At 36.0% G+C, this 27,883-nt stretch overlaps 3 protein-coding genes across 3 annotated transcripts in view; 2 read left to right on the top strand and 1 right to left on the bottom strand.

Annotated features, from left to right (window-relative positions):
• The window catches only part of Sdc (Syndecan), a 66,605-nt gene extending 47,589 nt beyond the window's left edge, over positions 1 to 19,016 (top strand). Inside the window, exons 2-5 of the mRNA XM_034323684.2 lie at positions 13,038 to 13,218; positions 13,331 to 13,431; positions 13,812 to 13,971; positions 14,561 to 19,016. Coding sequence (XP_034179575.1) covers positions 13,038 to 13,218; positions 13,331 to 13,431; positions 13,812 to 13,971; positions 14,561 to 14,742 — 624 coding nt within the window. The 3' untranslated portion in view covers positions 14,743 to 19,016. The remainder of the gene's footprint in view (positions 1 to 13,037; positions 13,219 to 13,330; positions 13,432 to 13,811; positions 13,972 to 14,560) is intronic.
• On the bottom strand, positions 17,234 to 25,345 carry LOC117604004 (acyl-CoA oxidase 1). The gene is made up of 11 exons (XM_034323669.2): positions 24,905 to 25,345; positions 22,865 to 23,024; positions 22,631 to 22,799; positions 22,427 to 22,550; positions 22,225 to 22,344; positions 22,041 to 22,156; positions 21,579 to 21,748; positions 21,351 to 21,513; positions 20,932 to 21,275; positions 20,596 to 20,851; positions 17,234 to 20,519 (listed from the first exon to the last, which is right to left on the bottom strand). The coding sequence occupies exons 1-11, from the start codon at positions 25,017 to 25,019 to the stop codon at positions 20,259 to 20,261; spliced, it is 1,998 nt and encodes a 665-aa protein (XP_034179560.1). The 5' UTR covers positions 25,020 to 25,345; the 3' UTR covers positions 17,234 to 20,258.
• Positions 25,346 to 26,426: 1,081 nt separating this feature from the next.
• RpL19 (ribosomal protein L19) lies at positions 26,427 to 27,757 on the top strand. The gene is made up of 4 exons (XM_034323685.2): positions 26,427 to 26,567; positions 26,919 to 27,025; positions 27,113 to 27,276; positions 27,363 to 27,757. Exons 1-4 carry the CDS (start codon positions 26,563 to 26,565, stop codon positions 27,687 to 27,689), a joined length of 603 nt encoding a protein of 200 aa, XP_034179576.1. The 5' UTR covers positions 26,427 to 26,562; the 3' UTR covers positions 27,690 to 27,757.
• The last annotated feature ends 126 nt before the right edge of the window (positions 27,758 to 27,883 follow it).

Genomic DNA, 27,883 nt, shown 5'->3' with positions numbered 1-27,883 from the left:
CTCGATTGGACGCTCATTTAACGCCTAATCAGACAACAGTCTTGCCTTCGTATGCTCCTCTTCTTTCTCTCGAATGCAACACTGCTCCTTTTGTTTCGTCTGTTTTATATAAATAATATTAAAACAAAAAATGTCAAATGCAGAAGAAATTTTTATACCGTTGAATTTTTATATCGGCGAGAAATCGTGCCGGTGGATGTCGGATCCTCTTGAGTGATTTTTGCCGTATCGTCACGTACACGCTCGTGGCTGAGGCATAATTATTTAGCCACGATCACGAACCGATAATAACGAGGCGACGAGCTAGCCGAATCAGCCGAAAACAAGCCACTCGTGTTTTCCCTCGCGTTCGCTCTTTCCAGGCGACCTCGTGTGTACACCAAGGCCAAATCGGGAACAATGCGTGTTCGAAGTCGGTCGTGGTTGGTTTTATCGTTGGCGATACAGGAGCCAGGAACACGTTGGGGACACGAGTTACCACGGCTTGACTCGATTTTCCAGATGCTCGAAGGCTTATTAAGGCCAAGTGTCATTCGGAGCAGCGACTTCCTTCTTCCTACCCCTTCGAACGAACCACCCTTCCTGAAATTCGGTGATTTCCTTGGTATGCTCACCTGAATTTCTTCCCTTCATCCCTTACTGCCTACACCGAAGCTTGATTGGCTGCCTCCTTAAAGAGAGAAATGGGGTTGAAACAAGGGGGATGATTACAAGTATCTTCTATGATTCCCTACTTACCATTTTTACCTAATTTTGTTTTTAATTTTAAACAGTAACTTCTATCGAAAGAAATTCCAACAGTTCCGTCACGCTACAGAAACGCAAACTATTTCCTTTTCCGTTTCCCCTCTTCGTCATTCATCCAGCTCTTCATTTAACGCGAAGAGGAATAAAAAAAGGGGTAGCAAGGGGAAAGAACGATCTCTCTTCTTCCGCAAACAGAATTCCTTTTGTCCCGTTCCTCTCGGTTATTATGTACTTTAATTAACAGAAAACACGGATCTCCTTCCTTCTTCTTTTCGATCCATTTCTTTCCCTGTCTTCCTGTTTGACGGATGAAAAAGACGAATTCTTCTTTTTCTTTTCTTTTATTTCCCTCCGCCCGTATTACTTTCAATTAAATTGTCCACGAATCTCATTAAACTCCGTCCACGAGCAAACTTTCTTCGCGGACGTCGTCGACGGTGTTCATAGTTTCTCTTTCATTTCGTTTCTCTCTTTATTTCCACGCTTCCCTTCTTACGTTTCTTTTGCCGCGATTAAGTCTTTCATTGCTGTTGCCAACTATAGCCTCTTTAAATATTCAATTATCCCGAAACTATAGGCGTTCAAGAAGTTATAAATTATCAAGATTATTAATATTGTTCATAATTTATCACTGTTCCTTTTTCTCCTTTGTACTTGGAGCGGGTAAAGGGTTAAAAAGTGGCGTGTAAAACCGACGAACGAGCCACTTCGAATTGATTGGCTTCATCGAGCGAGTCGAAGAAAAGGATCCTTTCGTTCCCTTTTGTCCCATGGGAAGGACTTCTTTTTCCATCGGTTCTTTTATTTCTTCGCGACTGCCAATTTGCCCGGCACTTCAGCACCGCTGCTTCGCCCTCTTACACAGCAGCCCTTTTTTTTCATATTCGCTTAGTCCCTTCGTCCTTTGACGCGGCTCCTTTCGCGAAGGATCCTCCTGGATTGATCCTTTCGTTCTGAACGAGAGAACTCGACGTGCTGCCGCATTCCTTAAACCCTTTCAGAGATGCCTCGCCCATTCGAATTATTTCATTTTATCATAACACTGTGTAGCTTCATCAGAATCGTTATTTTAATCCTTGCGTTAAACAATTGACTGCCCATTTTCATATCGAGATCAAAAAATTTGTTACGTTCCTGTTGGAATTTTTTAAAGTTATTTATAATTGAAAGATAATTCGCCTTATAAAAAGCTACCACCCCCGCGAACCATTGTAATCCATTCCCCTTCGTTCGTCGAGTGAAATTTAATTGAAAACCTACGCGTGATTCTTGTTATTTAATAATTCATTAGCGTGAAATACAATCGACTACGTTCCTGGCTTATCTCTGAATATTTCATCACGGTATTTTCATGGTAAATTACAAGTAATAAACATCGAGTATCTGTGTCTTGTAAAAGCAACCGTTTAATCTCGCAATAAAATTAATATTATTGAAACATGTTGCCATTTGGCAGAAATTAACTCGTTATAATAAATAGGATAAAAAAAGCTAACGGGACGACTAATTTCTTTTTTTTTTTTTTTTTTTTTTCGTGGAGGAAATCTTCAATAAGACACCTCCAGCCCCTCCAGGGAGGTAGTGTGGGATTCTTACCCACTGAAACCTCCACGGTGGCCTGCACTGGGGCTGAAGAAGGGCCCCGGAACTAGAGATGTGCGAGTACTCGTAGTTTACTAGCCAAATTTAACTCGCTTCGATTGTTGGTGTCAAGTCGAACGCTTGAATTTGCGTAATTATTCGAAATCGACGAACGGGTCGTTCCGACTCGAAATTTTACGAATCGTCGTAAAACTTCGATGTACTTGAAGATGAATTTTCAGCTCGAATATTCGAGTATGTAGTTCGATTTTTTCGAGTATGTAGCTCGCTTTTATTCGGCAAATTCAAGCGCTCGACTGACCGATCATTGTTTGACTCGAAATTCTCTACCCGGGACCTCTTACAAACACATCCGAACGAAAAAAAGGATGCCACTTCTTTTAAGAAAGACAATGCTGAACAACAATCCCTGTCCCAGACACCTGCGATTAGTATCCTGGATAAAATGATTCACCAGGTCAAAGGTTCTAGTGTGAGTAATGTTTGGAAGAAAGAAGAAGAATGGATTTTTTTTTACATACGAAATATTTGCCTAATTCGTCGCTTAGCATGCAGAGAAGCTGCTCTCTCTATCCCTGAACTTTGATGCTTCTTTTTTTTTTTTTCATCAACCCCTTTCTTGCAAGCTTCGAGCAGCATTCTTGTCGTCCCCCTTTTGATGGAGCAATTTTGGCAAGGAAACAACGAAGAGGCGGGGGTTGAATTTGTTCTGTGGCTTATGAACTGCTCTTCAGTTTAGTTTTCCTTCACTGTGATCTTCCGCTGAAAATGTTGAAATCTTTTTAAATGTTTTCTTACAATACGTGTATCTAGTTCGTTTAATCTAGTAACGTATTAATATATTTTACATTTTCGTGGCAAATTAAGTCTCTTTGGAACAGTTCACGGATAATTCAACTTTCTCTGCCCTCGTTCGCATAATTCCCCTTAAGGGGATATACCAGTGTGACCGCTCTAAAATTAGGTGATTTTCGAGAATTTTTTTTTTTTAGGAAATATTACATCAAATGTTTTTAAACTTTAGGGATGTATTTAGTTACAAGTCGTATATCTATAATAATTTTTTGGTACAAAAATAATAAATAACAAGCGACTTATACGCTATCTTCCAGGGCTCCAAAAAAAAAAGTTGCTCTACTGCTGCAGTGATTGCCGCCGTCTGAGTGCTTAAAATGAAAAATGACAAAGACGCTGTTATACTAGAAGGTATTCTCCGTACCATGAACTAGGATTTTTGAAAAATATCAAAATCTGACGAAATGGCAAAGTTTTGCAGAAAAGTTTGGAATTTAGCCTAAAAAAATCGTAGTTTTTTTAATGCCAAATTGGCATTTTTCACCCAATCAAAAAAATCCTAGTTCATGGCATGGCAAAACATGTACTGAACACGCTGAAAAAGTTTCGAGTCGATGCAATAATTTGTATTCGAGTTAGAGCTGCAGCAAATTTGAGAAATACTTTTTTTGAGAAAAACGCGATCCATCGGCGGAAAGCGCGTTTCTGACATGCCAGCAGTTACTCTTTAGAACGTTGCCATTCCTAAACTATTTGAGATTCGACCTTAAAATTTTAATATGATATTCTAGGGAGTATAGACTTTCAAAAAATGCAAAAAAAAATCGATTTTTCAAAAGTGTTACACTGGTATAGCCCCTTAACGTTTCAGGTGTAATTTCTTTTAATGTTTGGCAAGCTAACGTCCTTCTAGCATAGAAAAATCTTACCTCCTCGACACAGGATCTCTGACAGTGCATTAACGGAACTTCTTTTTGAACAGGGAATTTCAAATGTAATCTGTTTCTTTCTGATTCAGCAGTACTGCTTACACGTAGATCCTGAAACATAGTGGTTCCACAAAATTTAATGCATTATCCTGAGAAGAGGAATTATTGGGATATATCTCGTTGTAATAGCCAGTACTACCTCATCTATCCCGTAACACTTTGTTAGTATTTAGAGAGATTTACATTCTAATTACTCGGAATTCGTATTTATGGTAAAATTTAAAAGATAGTTAAATAGTATTTGTGCAATCATTTGCTACAAGAGATTATTAAACAGTCGGGAGTAAAAGATTTTTCCGGTGAAACATCTAGCGTTATTGTAACAGTCAGTCAAGCCAGTCTGTTGCATTGTGACCAGCGCATAATTATCGCGACGATAATTACTGAGACACGTGGTGCGTTGGTGCTTTATGCATTTCGACGCAGCCAGCATCCAGGATGCAACCAGAAGCTCGTTAGCGAAATGGAATGCAATTGCAACCCTACCTTGTGACGTGATTCACGCGCTCCGTTTGCTTCTTTTCCTTTATCTTGCTTCGTTTCTCTGTTCTGCTCTGTTCTTCCTGCTCTTTTACTTTCCTTTGCTTCCTTGGACTTTCATGGGAGCGCAGTTTTTCCGAATCCCCAGGCTTTACTCCTTCTTCGACTTCTTTCTGCGCTCTCCTCCTTGATCCTTCTCTTGGCTTCCCTTTGTTCTTCTTACCAGAAAAACTGAATAGAAATGGAGTTTGTGGTAAAGACCGGATTATATCGCTGTATTTAGAGGTAGACTGTGTTTTGCAAGCTTGAAAAGAGACGTTTAAAGCTTTTATTGTCTGCTTAATACCACTGCATGTAAGCACTTGGTCAATAACATCTGTTTTGTTCCAAATTTTTAGTAAACCTTACAAACAGAGGGCCCCAAGTGTGACGCTGACATTTTGATGAGCTTTTGCACAATGATAGAACTTGAAAAACTGAAGCTAATGATACCCGGCTTTGGGCGTAGACGGTTATTAGTTTATGATATATTTAATGTTAAAGTTATTACCCTGCTTATGGTCTGAAGTATAGGAAGTCTTTTTAACAAGAATCTTCTTGGATGGGTGGATGATTTTTGTCGCGAGTTCAAATCCCGTTGGACAGATTTTTTCAACACGTTACAATATTTCACTTTTTCCTTCTTTTTTAATAAATATACTTTTTTGCTATTATAATTGATTAATAAATATTTTTGATCAATTTTTTATATTTTTAAACAATTTTATTTCATTGTTGCTTTGAATATAAGTTGTACATGAACCTGGAAGGTAGTTTTTAACCGACTTCGAAAAGGAGGAGGTTACTTAATTCCATCAGCATGTATTTATCTATAGAAAAAATGCGAAACCTATAGAAGGAAAAGTTCAACGGGATTTGAACTCGCGACAAAGAATCCTTATTGAAAAGACTTCCTATACTTCAGACCATAAGCAGGGTAATAACTTTAACATTAAATATCTCATAAACTAATAATCGTCTACGCCCAAAACCGGGTATCATTAGCTTCAGTTTTTCAAGCACTGTCATTGTCAAAGCTCATGAAAAAGTCAGCGTCACACCTGGGGCCCTCTCCTAGTTAGTTTTCAATAGAAACGAGATTGTTGAAAGTTCTAAGCTTCCTTTAATAGCTCCAGCACTGTACTTTTAAAAGCCTTTTTCAGGATCTCCTTTGCCTTCGTTCGCTAATATCTTTTTTACGCTTTTTAGATTCGATATTTCGACTTTCCAGGGCTCTGTCTTAATCCCCGAAGCTCTGCTGGATTTTGCAGAGTACCATCCGCTTCCCATCTCCGCGGTCTCTTCTTTTTAAAGTCCTCAGTCTTCCACTTGCGTCCCAAGTGTTCGCAGCCACCTGATCTTCCTTGATTTTTCTGTTTCTCTCGAGATTTCGGTTTCCCTCGACTTCTTCGCTCCGTTTGCTTCCCGTCGTCTTTTTTCCCGGTCCCTCTTTCTGCACCCTATCCCTTTACTTTTCGTAGTCTCAAGATGTCTCTGACAATTTTTTTCTCCTTTCTCGCTTTGAAAATTTTCATCCTCCTCTTGGCGCTGATTTCTCTCTTTACGTATCCTAGCTCGATTCCGTTTCTGTGTCAGTTTCAACATCCTGATCTCTTCCAAGCTCTCTGTCTCGCTTCCCAATGCTTCTCGATCTTCGTGTCGCCTTTAGAATATACCGCCAGCATCCCTTGAGATATTGTACAGGGAATCTCCTTTAAATGGATTTGCTTAATATTTCTCTAAAGTCCTTTTTATCGTTTAACCCTGGACTCTACAAATTCTAGGGACGACCCTGCGTTCACGCACGAAATGTTCTTAAACTAAGCTAAATTTTGTTTACGCGAAGAGCATAAAGTATAAAAATATTTTTAATTTCCCTCACGCAACCTCGTCATTTTTCCTCTCTCGGCCCTTTTTTCATTTTCCTAAATTATTTCTGCGGTGCCCTTTGATGTCGACGAATGTCCGGCTACAAAGGTTGCGATATTTCATGTGGCAGATTCGTGAAAATGATTTACACAGGCTTTTTGTCGTCTCTGGAAAACTGGTAGTCACATGAAATTATATGTATATAATTTTTAATCTCGAAATTTTATGTTCCATCGTTGCAGTAATTATTACCCCATTAATGACAATTTATTAAAAATGACAAAAGTCTCCATTAACGTCGTTGGGGCTGTTGTTTTCAGCATAGCCGTCATTGCCACCCTCGTTTATTACCATTACAACAAATTCGTTTTGGTTATTATCGCGTGTGTATTGGTGAACGCAAAAGCAATTTTAATAAGTAACACCCTGCAAACTCTCGGGCGTTGTTAAACGTTGTGGCTTCAGTTCAAAGCGGCTCGAAATTAACCGACACAAATTGTATTTCACGCTGAACGGGCTAATTCCATGAAATGGAAATGATGGTGTCTTTATCCTCCGTTACAAGCGACCGGTTGCTGCACGTTGTGCATTTGACACCTTTACTTTATACAACACGTCGCAACAATAATCTATGCGAACGTATCCTGCATTCCGAGCGATTTTCTCTACCGGAAGCTGCATTTGAATTGGTAAAACAAACCTCGATTAAAAAAACGAAGAAAAAAAAAAGGAAAACAAGGAACCGAGCCTCTCATCACCGGTGACCGGTTAATTGAATCGACCGATCCGCTCAAGCAATTTTAATGTCATGGAAAAACAATGAACCTGGTTACTACGAGAGACTAGGTAACTCTCTCTGAAGGGTGATGAACTGAATTGTTTTAACTCGGTCGATGGAAAAACGATACATCACCGGCAAACTGAACTCTGTCGCAGATTCCATTAAAAATCAAATGGAACGAGTGTAAATTGATTTCTTAGCATACGAATGAAATGGATTATAGGTAACGGTGTTTTACCTCTCCGTAAAGTAATTGCCAAAAAGTCCATTAAGGGGGGAGCCTGGTTTAGGACGCCGAAAATTGCATAATATTGGGCAAATTTTTTAAACTTTAAATCATAGTAATCAATTTAAGAACTTTTTACCTGTTTCATTGGGAATAAAAACTTATAAAAAAAATTTTTTTATTATAATTAGTTACTCACAGTACCACGCTGCTGACGGTCGTCCACTCTTTTTATTTGAAACATATAAACCAAACAAATTTTGAAACTTTATGAACTTACCTTCTATTTGAACTAAAAAAGATATTAGAAAGTCAAATATTGATAAATTTATTCAATATTGAAGAAAAATTTCATTTTTTACCCATAGGATTAAACGATGATTTGCAAAAAAAAGTTGTTTAATATAACTTTTTATCCAATGTTGTTAGTTTAATTAGAAGCTATACTGATAAGATTTAAAATAAGCTCCAGTTCATTAAAATTCGTTGATTACAATTTGTTTAAGGGGTTACGCCTAGTTGGAATCGGGTAATTTTCAAGATTTTTTTTGCTGTCCTAATAAATATTTACTATGAAGTGAAATATACCATCGAAAAGTACATGTTTTAAGGTTGTTTTAAGATTTTTTTAAAAGTAAAATGTTAAATACCTAATGAGGGAACGCTCACAGAACGCCCTTTTCTCGAAGTCACTTGCGGTGGCCACGATATCTTCCAAACCGCTTATTTGAAATGAAAACAGAAGAAGATTGAGTTAGTATATTGTATTGTTAAGGACCTAAATGAAGAATTTTTAATTCTGTTGAAAAATTTTTATTTATCGCAAAAAAAACAAAAGTTGAATTCAAAAACCAGGTTTTTCAGGAGAATTGTTGTCATTTTGGTGAAAATGAAAATTTCGCAAAATCCTTCGTTCAGGTCCTTAACAATATAATATACTAACTCAATCTTCTTCGGTTTTGATTTCAAATAAGCGGTTTGGATGATATCGTGGCCACCGCAAGAAAAGGACGTTCTAGGAGAAGTGCTGTATTTCCCTCATTATTTAACATTTTACTTTTAAAAAAATCTTAAAACTACTTTAAAACATGTATTGTTCGATGGTATATTTCACTTCATAGTAAATATTTATTAGTACAGCAAAAAAAAATCTTCCCGATCCTAACTAGGCGTAACCCCTTAAGAAGAAAAGGAATGTGTAACTTGGAAACAGTTGTACGAAATGTAACCTTGAAAATTGTCCAGGAGATAGGATTTAAACGTGAACCAATGGAGAGGAAACGAAGTTTAGAACAAACCCATTGCCGTGAACTAATGTTTGTCTCTTCAGCTCTATTTTCTTTTACCATCGTTTCTACCCAATTCTCACTGTCTGTATTTGCTCTGTTACGCAGTTAATGAACCGTTTCTGGCCCCCTTTTGCGGAGACGAGAGAATCGATCTCTTGTAATGAAGGGTCGACACGAAATCTAATCGGTTGAAATTTCGTCCAGGAAGTTCACCTGGAAGAGCACGGCCAGACATTCGTCCGCAAGTACGAACAAGCTCTCCTTTCTCTGGGTAAACTCGTTCCATTGGTACTCGGACGAGTTTAATTATCCTCTTGTTACGGAAATTTCATGGTTATCGACGTTTCAACCTTCAAAACCCAATCCGCTGACTCACCCTCTGGCCCATGATGGTTTAAATACCCAATCCTCCATCATATTTATTCTCGTATTCTTATTTCACATTTTTTCCTTGTAGTTATTTATCGCAAGATATAGGGGGGAGATTTCTCTATTTTCGAGAAAGCTGGCTATTTCTTTCCAGTCACCAAAGCAAACAATGAGAAAATGCAAAAACGTGACTGACGTCGAGCAATGTATGAACTGATTCGCAAGAATACCGAACACAAATCCACGGATTCAGGTCCAATATGAAAGATCCCGATCCCATTCAAATACGCAAGTCTCGTTCCGCGAACGAGACACGTATAGATATCCATCCTGACATAGTCTGGTTAAGTAAGTGGATTTTCAATATCCTACAACTGTACGGATGATACACAACGAATCGCCTTATCAGGCAACTTAACGTACATCTGAAAATCCCTTTTACAAAATTCAAACGTGTTCATCAGATAATCCAGAATTAATGTTCAGCTCAAAGTGGACAAAAAAAAAAAAAACCCCATCCGATATCTGCATAGCATTCGCTATAACAAAGAAAGCAAGAGGAATTTCATTAATTTCAGACTATGCGGTGCTCTGAATCGTATACATTTATTTGCATTTAGAAGATACATATGTCGTCGATTTTTACGAGGGAAAAAAATTTCAATGTATCCAGATTGTTCGGTGATACGGTCCTGGCCAGATCCTCCCGTTTTATATCCATAGACGTGCTATATAGAGTATCCCTGGAACAGTGCCGTCTGGAGGCTCGACCTCGTACTACATCAGTACAGTCAGCACTTGGCTGAAAAGCGTATCGCGTCTTATCTCCAAAAATATTTCACTCTTCGACGTGAAAATCGCCGACACACTTGTTCCTGCGCATCCACAGATTCGTAAGTAACTTTGTACGCTGTTGATCGTTCGCCGCGGGCTTGTTTTCATTCAGAAAGGTTAATCGCATTAGCCGGTGGAAAATCGTGGAGGGAAAAAGGCGGGACACCGTTGATTTTCGAAGATCTTGGAAGCCTTGACCCTTAGCCTGAAGCTGTTTTGCGTGTAGCCTTATTGTTCGCTTTCCCGGTGACGATAATAAGCTAGAGAAAGGAAAAAGGAATGCTTGTAATGCGGCAGAATGCGCGAAAGAGGTCGATAACATCGCGCGCCCGCGCAATTCTTGCGTTTCTTCCGCAGATGGGAAGGAAAAGTAAAAAAATCAAGGAGATAGCGGATCCGTGTGTGCAGCGAGACGGTGCACGTCGTGCGAATGCATGGATACTGCAAAATAAGCTACTTGCCTCCAGGAAACGAGCACTGATAACTGAAGCTTGAATCTATTCGACGTGGCAAGTGGCTGACCCGGGAGGACGAATTTCGTGTTATCGATCAGCTGCGAGAGACACGGTCTCCCTGACGTATCCGTACGCACCATCGCGTGCACCCGGTGCACTGCTTGCGGCCGTTGCACTTGCAACCTTGTGCATTCAGTGGCGATATTCTTTTTTAACCGTGACTCATACTCCTCATATTATACAACGTTTAGTTGATTAGAATTATGGTAATTGAAGATAATTGCGATTTGGAGTTACACTAGAAGATTGGTAAGTCTCTGAATATCAAGAAATTAGATAGATGCGTCTATCGAACTGCATTATTCTGAAAAGACCATGGTATTTGCTTTCATCTATTGACATACAGAGAAAAAGGAGTGGAAGGCAAAAGTAGACACTGTTTAAAATACAATAGAATACCTCGGTTAAAATTGGACTAAATAACTTGAGGTTTTTTGAGAAGCTATGAAAATTAATTCACTAACATTTTCATCGTTTTAAAAAATTACAATTTGTTGAAATCGTGAAAAGAAATAGTGAATGGTAATTTTTCAACTTTTTTATGTGAGTCTCCAATGAAAATTTAAAATATGTCTTTCGTACATTTAAAGTTGAAAAATTACCATTCACTATTTTTTTTCGCGATTTCAATAAATTGTAATTTTTTAAAACGATGAAAATACATATTTTATAGCTTCTCAAAATACCTCAAGTTATTTAGTCCAATTTTAACCGAGGTATTCTATTTTGAACAGTATCTACTCGCTTTTGCCTCTCACTGTAGGTCTGTTTAGTTGAGACGTTTTCTTCTAAAAAATTTCATTTTCCCTCGCTGTACTCTTCGTTTCATTTATGGTGTACTAGTTCGTAGCAAGTGTGTCGCAAAGGCCGAACTGCTGGCTGGTTTAATTAAAGGAGCATCGTGAAAAGATCACGAACGAAAAATTGGGATTGTTCTCGAGAACAAAAGCTCTCGGTAACCGGTTTCGAGAATTTACAGTAATTGATATCCTCGTTAAGGGTATTCAGCAACCCTTAATTACACAGTTTCACCCTTTCGATCGATCCGTGCAATCGCATTTTCACGATTTTCCAAATTAAATGATTCTAACTCGCATAAACAAAAAGACTGCTGTATTACAAAAAGTAACCCATCATTTTATAATATTTCAAATTGGAAAAATAGAACGGTTTTTACAGTTCATTAATTTTCATGTTTCACAGATTTTCGCCGAAAACATTAATTTCAATTCTTGATGGACAATAAGAACCTTTTGTGCGATTGAGTGGCTGTTATAACACGGAACTGGTACTCGACGAATGCTCTTTTTAGCGGTGAACCAACTACTCTTTGTAAATAGGTACACACTAGAGTCTAGTGACTAGACGGCAGTTCCACAGTGCCTTGATTAGCTTCCTCTGGTAACATTGAAATTTCGAGAACACCAGTTTCGACGGCTATTTCTATTTGATCGTAAACCGTATATATAAACTGTACATTCTATGCGTACCAATTCTGCTTCTATTTCAATCGATTGTTCTCCATGCTCGTCGGTGTATTCAACAGATACCAGATCGGTCTATGGATTATTTCAGTGAATTGTTAAGCCCTGAAAAGAAATGTTACCAGTTACAGTTACTTTTTATGTTGCATTCATTTCAATGGAAATATCCATAAATGCAAGATTCCTATAGTATAGTCAGTATTATTATTATTTTTTTTTTTTTATGTTGCTGAACAGTTTGAAATAAGCGGAGAAAAGAATTTCGCAGATTAATCACGGACTAATCGCGATAACTCAGCCATTTGTTATTCTGGACTTTGTTGCACGTCACTCCGCATTCCGGTGGCGTTGGCCAACCGGAAGTCGTTCTCTGAAGTTTCCTTGACGTGTTTTGCAACCATACTGCTGTTAATTGTTCATTTCTGTACTCTTGTATATCTTGCGCTATGCAACTTTTCGAGAACAGACGTCCAGAAAAATTCATAGAAAAGAGAAGTTGAATAAAGGATGCTGGAGTTGTACCAGCTAAAAATTAATTGGAATATGCACTGTAAAAAGTGTTGGTCACGTTTGAATTCGTTGTTTCTTTTTCGTACTCTGTCTTGCCGAACAGCGAACTGCATTAAGGTAAAGGCAAGAAGAGAAACAACACTGTTTTCACTGTGGCATCGTTGCGTGTTGTAATTCGATAGCAAAACACACGAGAATGGATTCTATTCTGGTCATAGTAAAAAGTTCAAAAAACAGCAAGACAAAATGATCCTATTTATACAGTTCCATTGCAAGACAAGCGTCTATTGTATACCATCTCGTTTTTCACTAGCTCTTTGTTGAACCACAAGTTGATCGATGAAATCATCATGAAGTTGAATAAACAGATTTTAAGAATATAATTCTGAGAAAATTTCAAGAATAATTTGAAGGTTTTTTTTTAAAAAGAGAAATAAACGCGTAAATTAAGTTCCATTTCTAGGGGTTACTAGAAAATTATAGGGAATTCTGATTTTTCCTCTTTTAGAAGGATCAAAAGGAGAAGGAGATAACGGCGGAAGATTCGACACACATCTCAGAGGACGATCTTTATCTAGAAGATCAGCAGGATCCTTTGGAAGGTTCTGGACGAAGTGGCAACGAAGATCACGACGACCTTGAAGCATCCGGAAGTGGCCTTGGTCCCGACGACGAAGACGGTGATGACGGTACAACTTCTTTAACAGCTAAATCTTTGCTTGAAAGAATTTCAGTTCTTTTGCGAACAGTTTTATAGAAATATTTCTGGTGATTTCTTATTGGTTCTTATTCTTGTTACAGGTTCTGACGGCGACAATAGGATAGAATCGACACCCAACAAGCCACCAGAACCTAAAGCACCATACTCTGTCGACGAGCCAAGTGTTAAAACTAAAGAACAGGTGAACCTGGTTAAAATTCCATTGATCCTCGAATAAACAAACCCCTGTAAACCATTACAAACTTTCGGATGATATGTAAATGATCTAAGCTAACAGCTTGAAAATATGCAAATATTTGTCTTTGATAAACCATTTATCTCTTAGCTCTGATAAAACTGTTTATCATCCTGTTAAAGTATTTGCTAGTGTATCACCGATGCTATCTCTTCACTCCGACCCCCTGTAACAATAAAAAGTTACACCATTTGCACAAAGAGAAAACTCATCAGGTCCGCCAAAACGCGTTGCACGTTAAGTCGGTTTTATTAGATTTGTTTGGAAACACGTTCCTCTACTAACAACTAATCGGATTAAACTGATTAAATCGTATCCAATTGCAGAACGTCGAGACTGGAAACCAACCCGACGACGAGGGCGGTATAGAAGAGTCCGATGACGGGGACGACCACTTGAAGCACGACGACATTCACGGCGTTTACATGAACCCGAAACACGAGGACCGTGCTAGCTCCTTCTTTGCTCAGCCAGGTGTATTAGCAGGTAAAGTTTTCATTCTTCTATCCTACATTCACTTGTATCATTTTAATTCACTGAAATTTCTTACAGAAGATTTAATAAGAAATTTAGAAAAAGTTTTATTTCTTACGTTATCACTACGCGACAGTTTCTTCTAATAAAATTTCATTATCCTAGTATTAGTGGAATGCGACTCCTTTAAAGAGCAGAATTTCATGGTGGTATGATACAAATTTAACGAGAAGGATTGTCATTACTTATTAACCCATTCCGTTAGACTGGAAGCATAAAGGCAACACGTGAATCAACGTTCTACGAAACAGGATTTATTTACAACGCTTCCGTAACGTCATTCAGATTTTGGATCAAGTTAACCACTTCGAACCACGCATAACATACACGCTTAACTTGCTGAATATCTTAACGTGCTGAATTAACGGAGAACCCTTGTGCCTGGTACAGCTACTTAGGATGCGCATCAGATTTGAAATTAACTGTTCCAGAGCAATGAGATTTCACACAAAGAAGATGACAAGAATGATAGCACTCTGAGATCAAGACTCCGGAATAATTTTAATCGTAATTTTACTAATTCAAATTTCTATGTTTACAGCCGTGATCGGTGGCGCAGTAGTTGGCCTGCTCTGTGCGATCCTGGTGGTGATGTTCATCGTGTACAGAATGCGCAAGAAGGACGAGGGCTCGTACGCCCTCGACGAGCCAAGAAGATCCCCAGCAGCGCAGGCGTTCCCTAAGCCGGGCGCGCCGCATCACAATCGAGAGTTCTACGCTTGAGGCGACAAAGCTTATCAGGCTTTGATACCGCCCAGTTTTGTCCCACGATACTACGCCGAGAAAGACGATGTCCTTCGACCGAATTAAGCGCCGACGCCGACGATACGACACATCCAGAATCTCCCACGAGGAGTCCCGTGAAACTCCTCGTGCACTGACCGCAGGGAGACTTCTTTCATACGGGGCAACGTCGTCCTTTGTTTTCTCTTTGATCCATCGATCACACGTGTTCCCTGCCTTCGATTCTCGTTTAATAACCGAGCTATTTTAATGACATTTTATCGCTTTCCGAAAGTGGAGCGTTTCTTAAATCCACAGTATTTTCCTACTCAGGCTACTCATCAAGAGTAGGATAGCGGGTTAAGTATCGTCCCATCTCTGAGAGTACAACGTTAATCTTTCTTTCATTTGTAAAGCAACATACGTTTCATTTTGTTTAGTCTGTTCTTTAGATTTTTTTCGGTGTTCTGCCTATGGGTATCGTGTGCTTTTTCGAGCAATAGAGAAAAGAACGATGGCTGATGAACCACCCCTATTGAATACTCGTCGGCAAGATCGGGCCAATTCCAGATGCATTTACAGCGTGTGTATTTAAAGCGTGTATGTATTCGTGCGTACGTATACGCCTCTCCCCCCCTGTACAGAACTGAGAGCGCGAAAATTCGTGGGCGATAAACGCTGCTGGTATATCGTTAATCATTCTGCCTCGGTGGAAGGAGGGAAAGGAAGAAGGATCGTTGCGCCACCGTGATTTCTCTTCGACGCCAATCCTGTGAACCGCGACCTCGTTTATCAGCGTTTCCTCTCTGTACCCTCTTTTTTTCCTGTCTTCGTTTCCTTTTTTCTACCTATTTAACGATCGGTTCCATGACTTTTAGAGGCGTTTTTAACACTTTGACCATAGGGCACTTGACCCCCTGGCTTTTTCTCTCTTTTGTCCAGCTTGAATTTCGTAGAATCTCACCATGTTTTTGCTCTTATTTCTTGTAATTGTATTTTGTAATATTCTTCGTTCTTAGGATGGTTGTTATTTATTCTGATCGCTTATTTGAGGAAACTAACGGTAGTATCTTAAGGAAACTCTACAGTTAGAGAATATAGAATTTGTCTTAGACAGCAATGACTCTATATGGGATGAACACTGATTAGGTAAAATTGTAATTTAAGGTTCTTAATTTTTTAAAAATCATTGATATACCTAAAATACGATGTAGAGTAATTAAATCATTGATTAAATGTTGTACGATAAGCGATCGTAACGTTTGCATTTCTGGTAAAGGCAAACAGTATCGAGACTGCTACCAGTTCGCTGAAAAGTGTTGTGAAAAACAAAATCTGAAACATACTAAGTCGATAATTAGTTTTAAATGATTCGAATTCACGTATTCGGGTCCTTATATTTTAAATCGTATTGATTGTAGCGTAATCATCATCTCTGATGTTACATATCTATATTTAATCAAGTTAAGCCGACTCGCAGTTCAACGTTTGAGATGTTTTCTCCTTCGTTCTTTTTTTTTTCTATTTATGAAAAATGATTTATTTGTAGATATTGGAGCTTGTTTTGGCTTAAAAGCTTATACTTCCACGATTGGAATATTAATTCTAATTTATTTATAAATTATACTTAACTGAAACTTCTAAAAACTACGAAGAAGATTACATGTTCAAACATAATCATTCTAGTTGTAACTTCGATTGAAAAATTTACGTTTCATGTAAGTTAGACACATTTGCATGTTTCAGTCGGTAGGTTGTCACGGTAAAGGGTTAAACCGAAGCCTCGAAGCGGAAGTGTCCTGATCGAACGCGGTTGTATCGATTGCCATGCACTTAGCGAATTAAAAAAACTCTCAACGTGCCATTTTAAGCACAATAAGCGACCAACAACGTTACTTTTTTTTTTCTTTCTTTTTCACAACCGATCGCTCGATCCTCCGCCGAGGCTGAAGAAATAATTACGGTTTATCCGCGACATCTACGAAGAAAAGATTTATCAATACCACAAGAAAAACCGTGAAGCACAACGCATTCTTAATGTCACTCCCTTCTTCCACCGGTAAATTAAGAAACATCTTATTATATCTTAAGGAGAAAGGCTTCTTCTGCTGGTCGAAAGAGATTCTATTTGCCATGAGACAAGAAAGACATTTAAATTTCCCGCGTGTACGCAGGAGGAACATTTCTCTTTCCGATTTCTGAAAGAAACACGTGCGTACACAAGTTTATATACGTACATATTCGTCTCTGGCTGAGAGACACGCATATGCCATACTAAAAGAAAAAAAGGAGAAAAGCGAAATACAAGAGATAAAAAAAGGAATACGCGAAACAGTTTCACACGTGTAATATCTATTTGTTCCAGAATTTTTCATCCGCGATATTTATCTTGCGGTTGATCAATATCGCGATATACGTTGTAATAATTTATTGACTTTTCACGTAGGACCAAACGATTCCCCTTTCTCCCTACAACCCTCTCTTTTCGGGGTTTTTCATTTTATTTTATTTTTTTTTTTTTTCCTTCCCTTTCTCTGTTATTCTTCGAACGATCCTGTGGATCACTCGTTACGACACCTGAATTATTTTGAGATATTTTCAACATAATTTCTCGTTTACCTCTTCCCAGGTAGAATGCGGTTTCAAACATTTTACTTGTTGTATTTTAAATTAAAAATGTGACATTTTTATGTAATACTTTAAACGGAACCATCAATTGGGAGATGTTTAATTGTGTCATCGATTGAGAGATGGGAATTGTTTTTATAAGTGAAAGATAATACGAAATAAATAACTAATCGATATCGTCGTATAGTTATTGAAATAATAGCGTCCGTAGGTTTGTTTTTTAATTCATTTCGTCTAAAATTGTTTCAGTGCAACCCTTTCCTTTGACGCGTTGCAAGGTCGTGTAGGTTCTAGCGCTGTCTTTTATTATCTTTTAGACCACGATATTAACGATTAACGTACCACGTTTATCTGACGAATAAATGTGAATATTGAAAAAAAGCAGTTTCAATTCTTCGTAAATAATTTTATATATACGATGTTATACGTTTATAATATCTTATATATAACGTTACGTCATTATTATATCCTGTGCAATAATAATATGAATTTTACGTACACGAATCGTTGCATTTATTATCGCCCGAATCGACCAAAAAATATTCTGTTTATTCTTCAAGATGGACGTAGCTGGTTCTACCTGGGTTGGAGGAACAGAAACGCCATTCATATGCGTTGGGGTAAACTAAAATATATCATGCGAAAACTGCCATATACTAATTACATACATAAGAAACATCAATTGTGTATGAAAACTATCGTCATTCCACTTTGTTCGTTCTATATTTTTTTTCTTTTCTTTTTCGAAACGATAGTTTTAACGTTACTGGCAAAGCGTGTTTGGGTGTCACGAATTCTGAAAGATGGACAAATTATTATCAATTAACACATTTTGATAACGTCACCTGCAGCTTCTGAATCAATCTTATCGATTTTAGCTTCGCAGATGTTGTAAGAAGTTTGTTTTTAAAGTGTCTAAGCAAGTAGAGACATTATCGAGAGAATGATAATGCTCTGAAATAAGCATACTGATGAATCAACTTGAAGTTGAAAATAATTAAACAACTGATCACCATGTACAGATTTTTTGCAGAGTAAACTCATAAGTAGATATTATCTAGCAAATGATCGGAGTTATATAAACAGTTGAAGTATCGTAAAATACATCAATTTTATGCTTTGCCTTTAACTAAAAAAGAAAACGAGACACTTTACCCTTTATGTTATTCTATCTTCAAGAATCAATTGTTTTTTTCTTTTTTCTTTTTTTCTTTTTATTTACCCCTACTCTTTCAAAAGCTCCTCTCTTTGTGTGGATAAAAGCAAAGGAGGAACCTCTGGAAATTGAATCGTAATCCTTATTGTAATAGTAATCGTATACAACATAGACAAAAGATTGTTTGTTAGATAGTAATTAATTTTCCGCGTGGCGATGCGGACAGACGCGAGATTTTTTTCATTATAGGATAAAGAAAATTAACTATCGTTTCTGTTAATTACCTCAACTGCACTTCTGTTGTTACAGCAACAATAAAATACATCAGTTGCCGAGAATATAAGATTACATAACAAGGTGAAGAAAAGAAGAAATGATTAGTGTACGCTGCATCTCCACGTGGCCCATTTAATACTCGAAATGCGCTGTCTACGTTCTATGCGACACAAAATAAATAAATAAATGAAAAAAAAAAAAAAACAAAAACAAATACTAATTGTAATAAAATCATATTTTATAAGAGGATGTAATTCCGTAAGAGTACTATAGCAATGCGACGTCTGTCTAACGCTAGACGAAAACCTATTAGACCAGGTGGACGAATGAATAATAATTTTAAAAGTGAATACAATTAATATTTAATGATAACGATAATTAACAATGTTATTTTTTAAGTGTAATTAGTTGTCTACCTATCTTTCCCCTCCGAATTATCGTATATATGTTACGTATATATGTATATACAAACAAAATCATTAGGCGCATACATATAAATATATACATGTATATGTACTTATATGAAAAAAGAATAATTATCCGCCCAATGACCCATTTTAAATAATTACTTTTGTTCTTTTGCAGCCTGTGTATAAAAAACTGATTGAAATTCAAAACTATTATACTTTATAATGTAGAGTGAACTTTGAAAATTTAAATTTTGTATTCTAATTGAACTGTATCATTTCATATCGCGGAAGTTTCTACTACCGATATAATTATTGAATAAAGTTATTAATAATTCAACTATGTAAATAAACACTACGGTATGAAAGAAATTGATCTGACATGCTAATTTTTTTTTATGCAATCGAGAAACAGATTAACAAACATTATATGTTTCTGTAATCACTTTATTCATAGCAAAAGTACATAGAAAATATATTTCTTTATAACGTATTTAAAATAACTGTTCGTATGGAATGATGAAACATTCCTAAAAATCTTTCTTAAACACCCCTATCAGATATCATTTGCACCAGTTACGATAATATTTCATTGTTTTAAAATATTTACAATGATATTCTATAAAGATTGTAGAAAAATATCATTATTTTTTTAACATTCCTTTTGTATAAACTATTTTCATTATTGCCTCTTTAACATAATAATATTACGGCATCTTATTAACTGTTCAATATTCATCTAAAAACTTGTTCTATTATTCAAAAAACCGAACTTCGTTTATAACGAAGTGAATTCTTTCTATTAATACCAACAAACAATATAACAGATGAATGTTTACCTACTTAAAAATATATTAAATAAAAAAGATTTTCAGGAAGAACTGTTGGCATCGTAATTACGATAATATATATTTATCAATCGATAACAGCAAAATATACTAACGACAAAGTTCAAGCAGTTTGTTTATCACGTTCGAGTGGGATTACATCCTAATCACGTGGTACTTGCATCTTTTTTAAGATCAAAAAGTAAATAGAAAAGAATTGCACTATAAATTGCTCTTAAGAAATGGTTTTAGATATTTTTCAAAAGATTCGTTTACGCTTGTTTGATTCAAAGGACTCTTCATAGCTTCCGCGAATAAATGCGTATAAACGTTACCATCGTAGACTCCTAAAGCTGAGCCAAGAATTTCATCGCGAATATCAAAACCATCAACGATACCTACGGCATTTGGACGGATTGCTGCTAATAATTCTTCCAGGCGCGATTGAAGCGACGGAATGTTCTCATTTTTCAAGAAAGAAAACTGCAAAATAAATATTTCATAGTATTACCACCATCATTTGAAACGTGAAACAACACAATAAATGCTTGTAACTCACTTGAAGAAAATCACCCCGTCTTTGCAGGACACTGTATATGGCGTACAACTCGCAGAGTTGAGACAATACTTGACGTAACTGTTTGGATACTGAGGTGATTTGCGATACAGCTTCGACAAATTGCTGCACAATAAAAACTCGACAATGAGCATCAGCACACTGAGCTAATTCGATGCTGGTTTGATTCCATGCATCTTCTGAAGATATTCCCTTCTGGATTCTAGAATCCATATTTTCTGTCGCCAAGCGGATCTTACTATAAGTAAATGATAAATATTTATACACCTGACATTTTGTACTTGCTTCATGTATGAATATTAAACACTTAAGTATTACCCTGCGGCTACTGCTTGATGAGCCTCGATTATGCAACCCAAGGTATTCTTCCAAGGACGTTGCTTAATTCCTTTTGCAACAACTGTAAGATACTGTACGGTTGATGGTAGCGGCTGACCACTTACAGCTTGTTTCCAAGTTTTCACTAAATATCTAGCTGTTTGTAATAGTAGAACAGTATTCTCTCCTTCGTAGGTACAAATGGCAGTTAACAAGCCGTAAATAGCCGGGAAACTACTAGCATCCATATATCCGTGTCCGCCACATGCCAACCGTAGTTGTTCTACTCCGTTAGCTGCATCTGCGGATGCAACTGCTTTTAAGCAACATGATAAAGCATGCAACTACAAAAGAAAAAACATTTAAAAATCACACGACAATAAAGATTAATAGCGAGGAAAGAGGAGGTGATACAATACCTCAGGTAATTTGTCTAAATCACCCTGATCCAATTCGGCAGTAACAGTATTATACATGTTCCAAATCCAATCTGCTGTCATTCTAAACGCAAAACACGCGGCCAGATTTGGGAAAATTTTGTGCTGTTGCGTTACGTAATCAAGAATTTGTACTTCAGGCTTTCTGAGAAACAAATGTAAATATTGTAAGATTTTTATTTTTATTCAAGATTCTTTTATTTTACTTACTCTGAATTTATTTGTCCCTGACGCCTTACCGCGCTGTATCTAGTTGTAATTGTAACAGCTTTCAATAAATAATTTACAATATCATGCACTAACATTACTCGAACAAACACCATTGTACCATAGGTTAATTTATCGTTTAACGCTTTCACGTATGTTCCATCCTCTAGTACCTATAAAAGATAAAAATTTGTTGCTCTACTTCGAATAACAAATACGATTTATTAACAGTTCTATTGACATGAAGTTTACCTTTCACGCTCACTGCTGCAGGATTACGATTTAACAAAGAACAAATAAATATAAAAATAATGAAAATTGTTATCGTTCATAATATTGTATTATACATGATTTATGTAATTTATATGGAATTTCGGTTTCATTAATAAGGAATAGAACTGTTTCTCTTTTTTTTTTTTGCGCAAGAAGGTATTGTTATGAAAGTAAATATACTTTCTCTTTTACCTGAGAATTTTTCATCAACATGTGTTCCCGCGGTATCCTAACGCTCTCGAATCCGAGAAAGCCGTTGTTAGTTCCATTCATTCCTAATTTGGAACCAATTTCTCCAATCTTGATACCTAAAAATTGTCAACAATTAACAATCTTGTTCTACTTGTGTATAAATCATCAAAAATTATTCAGACACCTGGTAAAGGTTCGTGTGTATTCTCATCCCTTAACTGAACAATAAAAGGATGAATTCCTCTACATTGCCCTTTTGTGTATAACTGTGCAAGAACCACTGCATAATTTGCAGTATGACCCACTAAAAATGAATAGGAACGGGAATTTTATTAAATCAACAGCGTTTCTTTTTTTCACTTCAACGACGGTAGAGTCATACTTACATCCACCTGGCCACCATTTATAGGACGTTAAAGTAGGACTATTTAAAATAAATTCTTTCGTTTGTGGATCGTATGTCGCTGTGGTTTCTAAACCCCGAATAAACGTTCCATGACCCAGCTCAGTCTAAAAAACAAAATATCAATATATACTTCAATTTTTTATGACTATTTAATTACTTATTGTTAGACATTCTTATACTTTACTTGAGCATATGTTCCAATAATATTGCAACCCCAAGATCTAGATACCCAATATGATTGCTGTTTTGTGGTACCTTGTCCCATAATAGCTGGGAGAAACATGGCATAATGTACCAACAATGGATTTCCATCTTTCAATACACCAGATCCAAACATTGCACCCATAATATGTCTGCAACAAGTTTTAATTGAGACCACTATCCTGACAGAACTTTTGTATATTCTTAAAACACTTACGTGAACAATTCCATATCACCTTTTCCCATTTCTTGTAACTCTCTGACTTTCTGTATGATCCTACAGGCTTTTCGTACTGCATCTTCATAAACTTCTTTATGACTTTTATACCTTACTGGTATTGTATCAATTAGTTCTGGATCATTTAAGAAGAATTGTTCTGAAATGTAATGAAATATTAGTGGTATGTTATTTGCAACAAAATTTCTGTAATTTTTACTTATTAATCAAAACAACTGTATAGTTTTTAATTAACATTCGAAAGAAACTAAAAATAATTCCAGTATTATAGTAATTTATACTAATGTTAATTAATAATTTATTTTCTCATAATTGATGTAAACATACATTTATTTACATTTTTCACATCCTATGTGTATCCTTATGACAATGTCCAAAAACAATCAAGATTATTGCAAAGTCAGTATGGACTATGTACATATCATATCAAGGAAATACTATTTACTAAACTGTGTGCTTGCAAATGATAAGATACAAGATTGTACCTGACGTAATGCTATATTCTTTAATGTTTCGTATAAACTACCTAGGTAGCATATTTTATATTCATACATATTTATAACTAATAATAAGAATAAAATTTATAATTTGGTCTTTGTTACCGTGGCAATCATCCCCAACTCGATTAAACATATGTACATTTAAATTGCGAAATCATCATGATACGATCGAGAGAAAATATTTTTTTATATACACATCTCAATTTTTCATAACTTAAACATTTATTTAAATGATATGGAAGCAATAAAAGTAATACATTGATCAACAAACTAATTAAAAACTAATAAAACTGAATACAATATCAACGCACGATAATTGCCATTTAGATATACAGTGGGTCACAAAATTATTCGACCACCGTTTAAAACAGGATACCTTAAAATTGGATCAAATGACTTGAGGGTTTTGGAGAAGCAATAAAAATTAATTTATTAAGATATGTACTTACTTTTGCTGTTTTAAAAAATTACAGTTTATCGAAATCGAAATCGTGAAAAAAAATAGTGAAGGCTAATTTTTCAACTTTTTTATGTGAGTCTACAATAAACATAACATGTTCTTAGATAAAAAATCGCGATTTTCGAAAATTTTAATTACTTGTAACTTCTAAGTGCATTGAGCGATCTCGATGAAATTTTCAGCATACACATAACTTATTTGAATCTATGAAAGACATATTTTAAATTTTCATTATAGACTCACATAAAAAAGTTGAAAAATTATCCTTTACTATTTTTTTTCACGATTTCGACAAACTGTAATTTTTTAAAAGAGCAAAAGTACATATCTTAGTAAATTAATTTTTATAGCTTCTCTAAAATCCTCGTGTCATTTGGTCCAATTTTAAATGAGGTATCCTGTTTTAAACGGTGGGCGAATAATTTTGTGACTCACTGTATAATGTGACAAGTTGTTTCCCATAGAAATTTAATTACAAAACAATTACAAAAATAACGCTACTAGTTAGCATTCTCATTATAGATACCGTCAAAATTACATTAATTATAAATAAAAATACGTTACATACGTTTTTTCTTCTCGATCCAAAAAATATATTGTTCACTTATTATTAACTTAACCCAATCAGAATATTTATTTCGAATAATACGCTAATGTTACTGTCAATGCCAAATGTGACATTTAAAAAAAATGCTTTTTAATCCTGTATAATTTAAGAAAACTCCGATAAGTTATCTAGTTATAACGAACAAAACATCGATATCATATTATTCATATACATCGGTATTACATTATTCACAAGTTCAATGCAAGTATGTAAAATTCACGATAAAAACTATAACCAGTGCTCTCATATTTTTCTACCTACTTCATTCTTCTAAGAGAAATTTACAAAGCTGTAGAAATAGTTTTCCAAATTAAAAATGTCTAAACCTCTTTTTATGATTACCCAAAACATTTAAATTAATCTTTCAAACACAATATTGACAGAAAGTACAATTTGAATATAGCAAAGATCTTTTTATGAAAATATATAAAAAAGTTTAAATAACTGTGTACCCCGTTCACGACGTTGTTTCGTTTTCTCTGGACTGCCATCCAAAAGATGAGTTAGCTCTATAGGATTGAATGTACACTGGCTTCGTTCTCGCTGTAGATCTTTGTTCACAGTCATTTTCTCCTGTTGCTTTCTCGACGAATAATTGCACACTGTCTTCCTCGTACAATATTACACGTTTGCCACAGTGGAGTTACTATCTCAAGCGCATATGTTACAATATATATACTCACATATGCTATACGTCACGGTTTATGATAAACATATGTGATAATATACATGAGTAAAAAAATCTACAACAAATTTTGCTACGTAATATAAATATCTTCGTCAAAAGTTTTAAATCATCCTGATCCACTACCATTTCCTCCTATCATTTCCAGGATTACCATCACCGATCTGAATGATCCGATGACACATTACACATATGTACATTCTATACCGTGAACAAAGTATACGTATTCTATACCTTATGTATGTGTATGTACACTGAGTTACATTGAACTTGTCGCAGTGAAGTTGGCTACAAATTCACTAACGCATTCACGCCGCGTCGGTGAGTGAATGCGTGGCCAACTTCACTGCGACAACTTCGATGGAACTCAATGTACATCAGTGTACAACATCAATCATAGTGTGACAACAGCACAGCCGACTCTAGTACTAGCCGTGCTGAAGTAAAAATGGCAACACCGCGGGAGTCAGGTCTGAATATATCAACACCTACCCTACTCTATCTGCCTCCCGGACTCCCAGACTCCCAGCCAATCAACGTCGTCAGACTCTCGGCTACTCTCTGGACTTCACATAACCTCTTTGGTTGCGTTCCAATAATTTCGCTTGTTTCAAGATTTTTATTAACTTATATACACGTTTATCAATTCTTAAATGTTTCAATTTGATCCAAAAATGGTTTTATTTTGCTTCATACCTACATTTTCTTAAAACCACTGTAAATATTTCAAATATCATGCTTCACAACACCAAACTACTTCGAGAGTACACAAAATATATATCACATTTGTAACAATTTTATACTACCACATCACTTCTACTTGCCATAGTTGCAACGTTTATGTATTGTTTATACATAATTAATACAAAATAGTGTATATTACTACAGCTTTTAATTAAAAAAGATGTTAATTACAATTCCGAGCACAGGACTCTGTTTTTGAAAATAGGACTCCCGATTGTCACGTGAGCGGTGTTGCCATTTTTACTTCAGCACGGCTAGTACTAGAGTCGGCTGTGCTGTGGCTCGACACCGGTCGGAAACTGGAGAATATATACCCTGTGGATAGAAAATTTTACAATTTTTCATTCTTGATTCATCTTCTCTTCATTACAAGAAAATTATTTTCTATATTCAAAATTCTTTCAATTTCATTTCAATTGTATCTTGTATCTTTACCATATCATCATCGGTTATCAGTTATCGCACGTCATATATTTCTGCCCACCATTTATATGATCGCAAAGTAAGAAGCAAGCTGTAGAGTGGAATCACACACGTTATTAAAAATCTCCCTAAACCTAGTGAGCTGCGTGAACTGCAGTATAACCTCTCCTGCACTACTTCCGGTTAATGTCGATAAGTAGGAAATAGCGCTGTCGCCATTTTGATGTTCTTTACCAGAGAGGACTCGTAGGCTCCACCATGAGGTACATTTTCTTCCAAGATTTTTTCTTACATTTAAACATATTAATTGAAATTTATGTTGCATTATTTACAGTATTAATGATAAGATTCATATTTTGCCGAAGAATATATTATTCAATTGAAAATATTTTAGTTTTCGTTCGTTATGTTTGATAATTTGTTGACGGATGACCACATGGTTAGTTGTTTAGATTTGGTGTTTTTCTTATCCGTTACATGGTATTCCAAAGCCTATAGTTTGAATTTCAAAGAATATGTTGCATAAATCATAGGAAGATAACTGTTGATGTTTATAAAAAATGAGATTCGTAATAAATCATTTTCAAAACATAACCTCACTTTATTTGTTTCAGTTCTTTAAAGCTGCAAAAGAGGCTGGCTGCCTCTGTTATGCGATGTGGTAAAAAGAAGGTGTGGTTGGATCCTAATGAAATTAATGAAATTGCAAATACAAATTCCCGTATGTCTACATTGTTTTATTTAAAACATGAATTTCGTTATGTTTATTCTTTTATGTTTTGTGTATAACTTCAATTTACTTTTTAAGGGCAAAGTATTAGGAAGTTGATTAAGGATGGTCTCATCATTAAGAAACCTGTAGCTGTTCACTCTAGAGCGCGTGTACGCAAAAATACCGAAGCCAGACGTAAAGGACGTCATTGTGGTTTTGGTAAAAGAAAAGGTACAGCAAATGCTCGTACACCAAGAAAGGTAAATGAAAATTGTTTATTTATTACGTTGTAATACTATGTTTAAATGTAATAATCAAGTATTTAATTCAAATAATACATTTGTAGGATCTTTGGATTCAAAGAATGAGAGTTCTTCGTCGATTGTTGAAAAAATACCGCGAAACAAAGAAGATTGATAGACATCTGTACCATTCTTTGTACATGAAGGCTAAGGGAAACGTGTTCAAGAATAAGAGAGTTTTAATGGAATTCATTCACAAAAAGAAGGCTGAAAAAGCTAGGGCAGAGATGCTTTCAGATCAAGCGGAAGCGCGTCGTACTAAAGTCAGAGAGGCGCGTAAACGTAGAGCAGAGCGTATTGCTATGAAAAAACAAGAGTTATTGCAATCGTACCAGCGCGAAGACGAAGCAGCTGCAGCGCAGAAGAAGTGATCTAAGAACCTTACAAATTATTGTATAAATAAAATATAAAAAAGAACAAAAGAACTTTTTTATTTTCAGTATAGTCTAAACATAGGTTGTCGATATCTCTTTTTAAGATTAGTAATTAATAAAAAGAATTAATTCCCCAAGTGAAGTCGTCACATATCAGAAGCATTCATTTATTTGTACTGAATGCCTTTAAA

The sequence above is a fragment of the Osmia lignaria genome, chromosome 11 (assembly GCF_051020975.1).
Source record: "Osmia lignaria lignaria isolate PbOS001 chromosome 11, iyOsmLign1, whole genome shotgun sequence".
Classification (NCBI taxonomy): domain Eukaryota; kingdom Metazoa; phylum Arthropoda; class Insecta; order Hymenoptera; family Megachilidae; genus Osmia; species Osmia lignaria.
The sequence above is the reverse complement of the archived record's forward strand: the minus strand, read 5'-3'. Positions and strand labels throughout refer to the sequence as shown.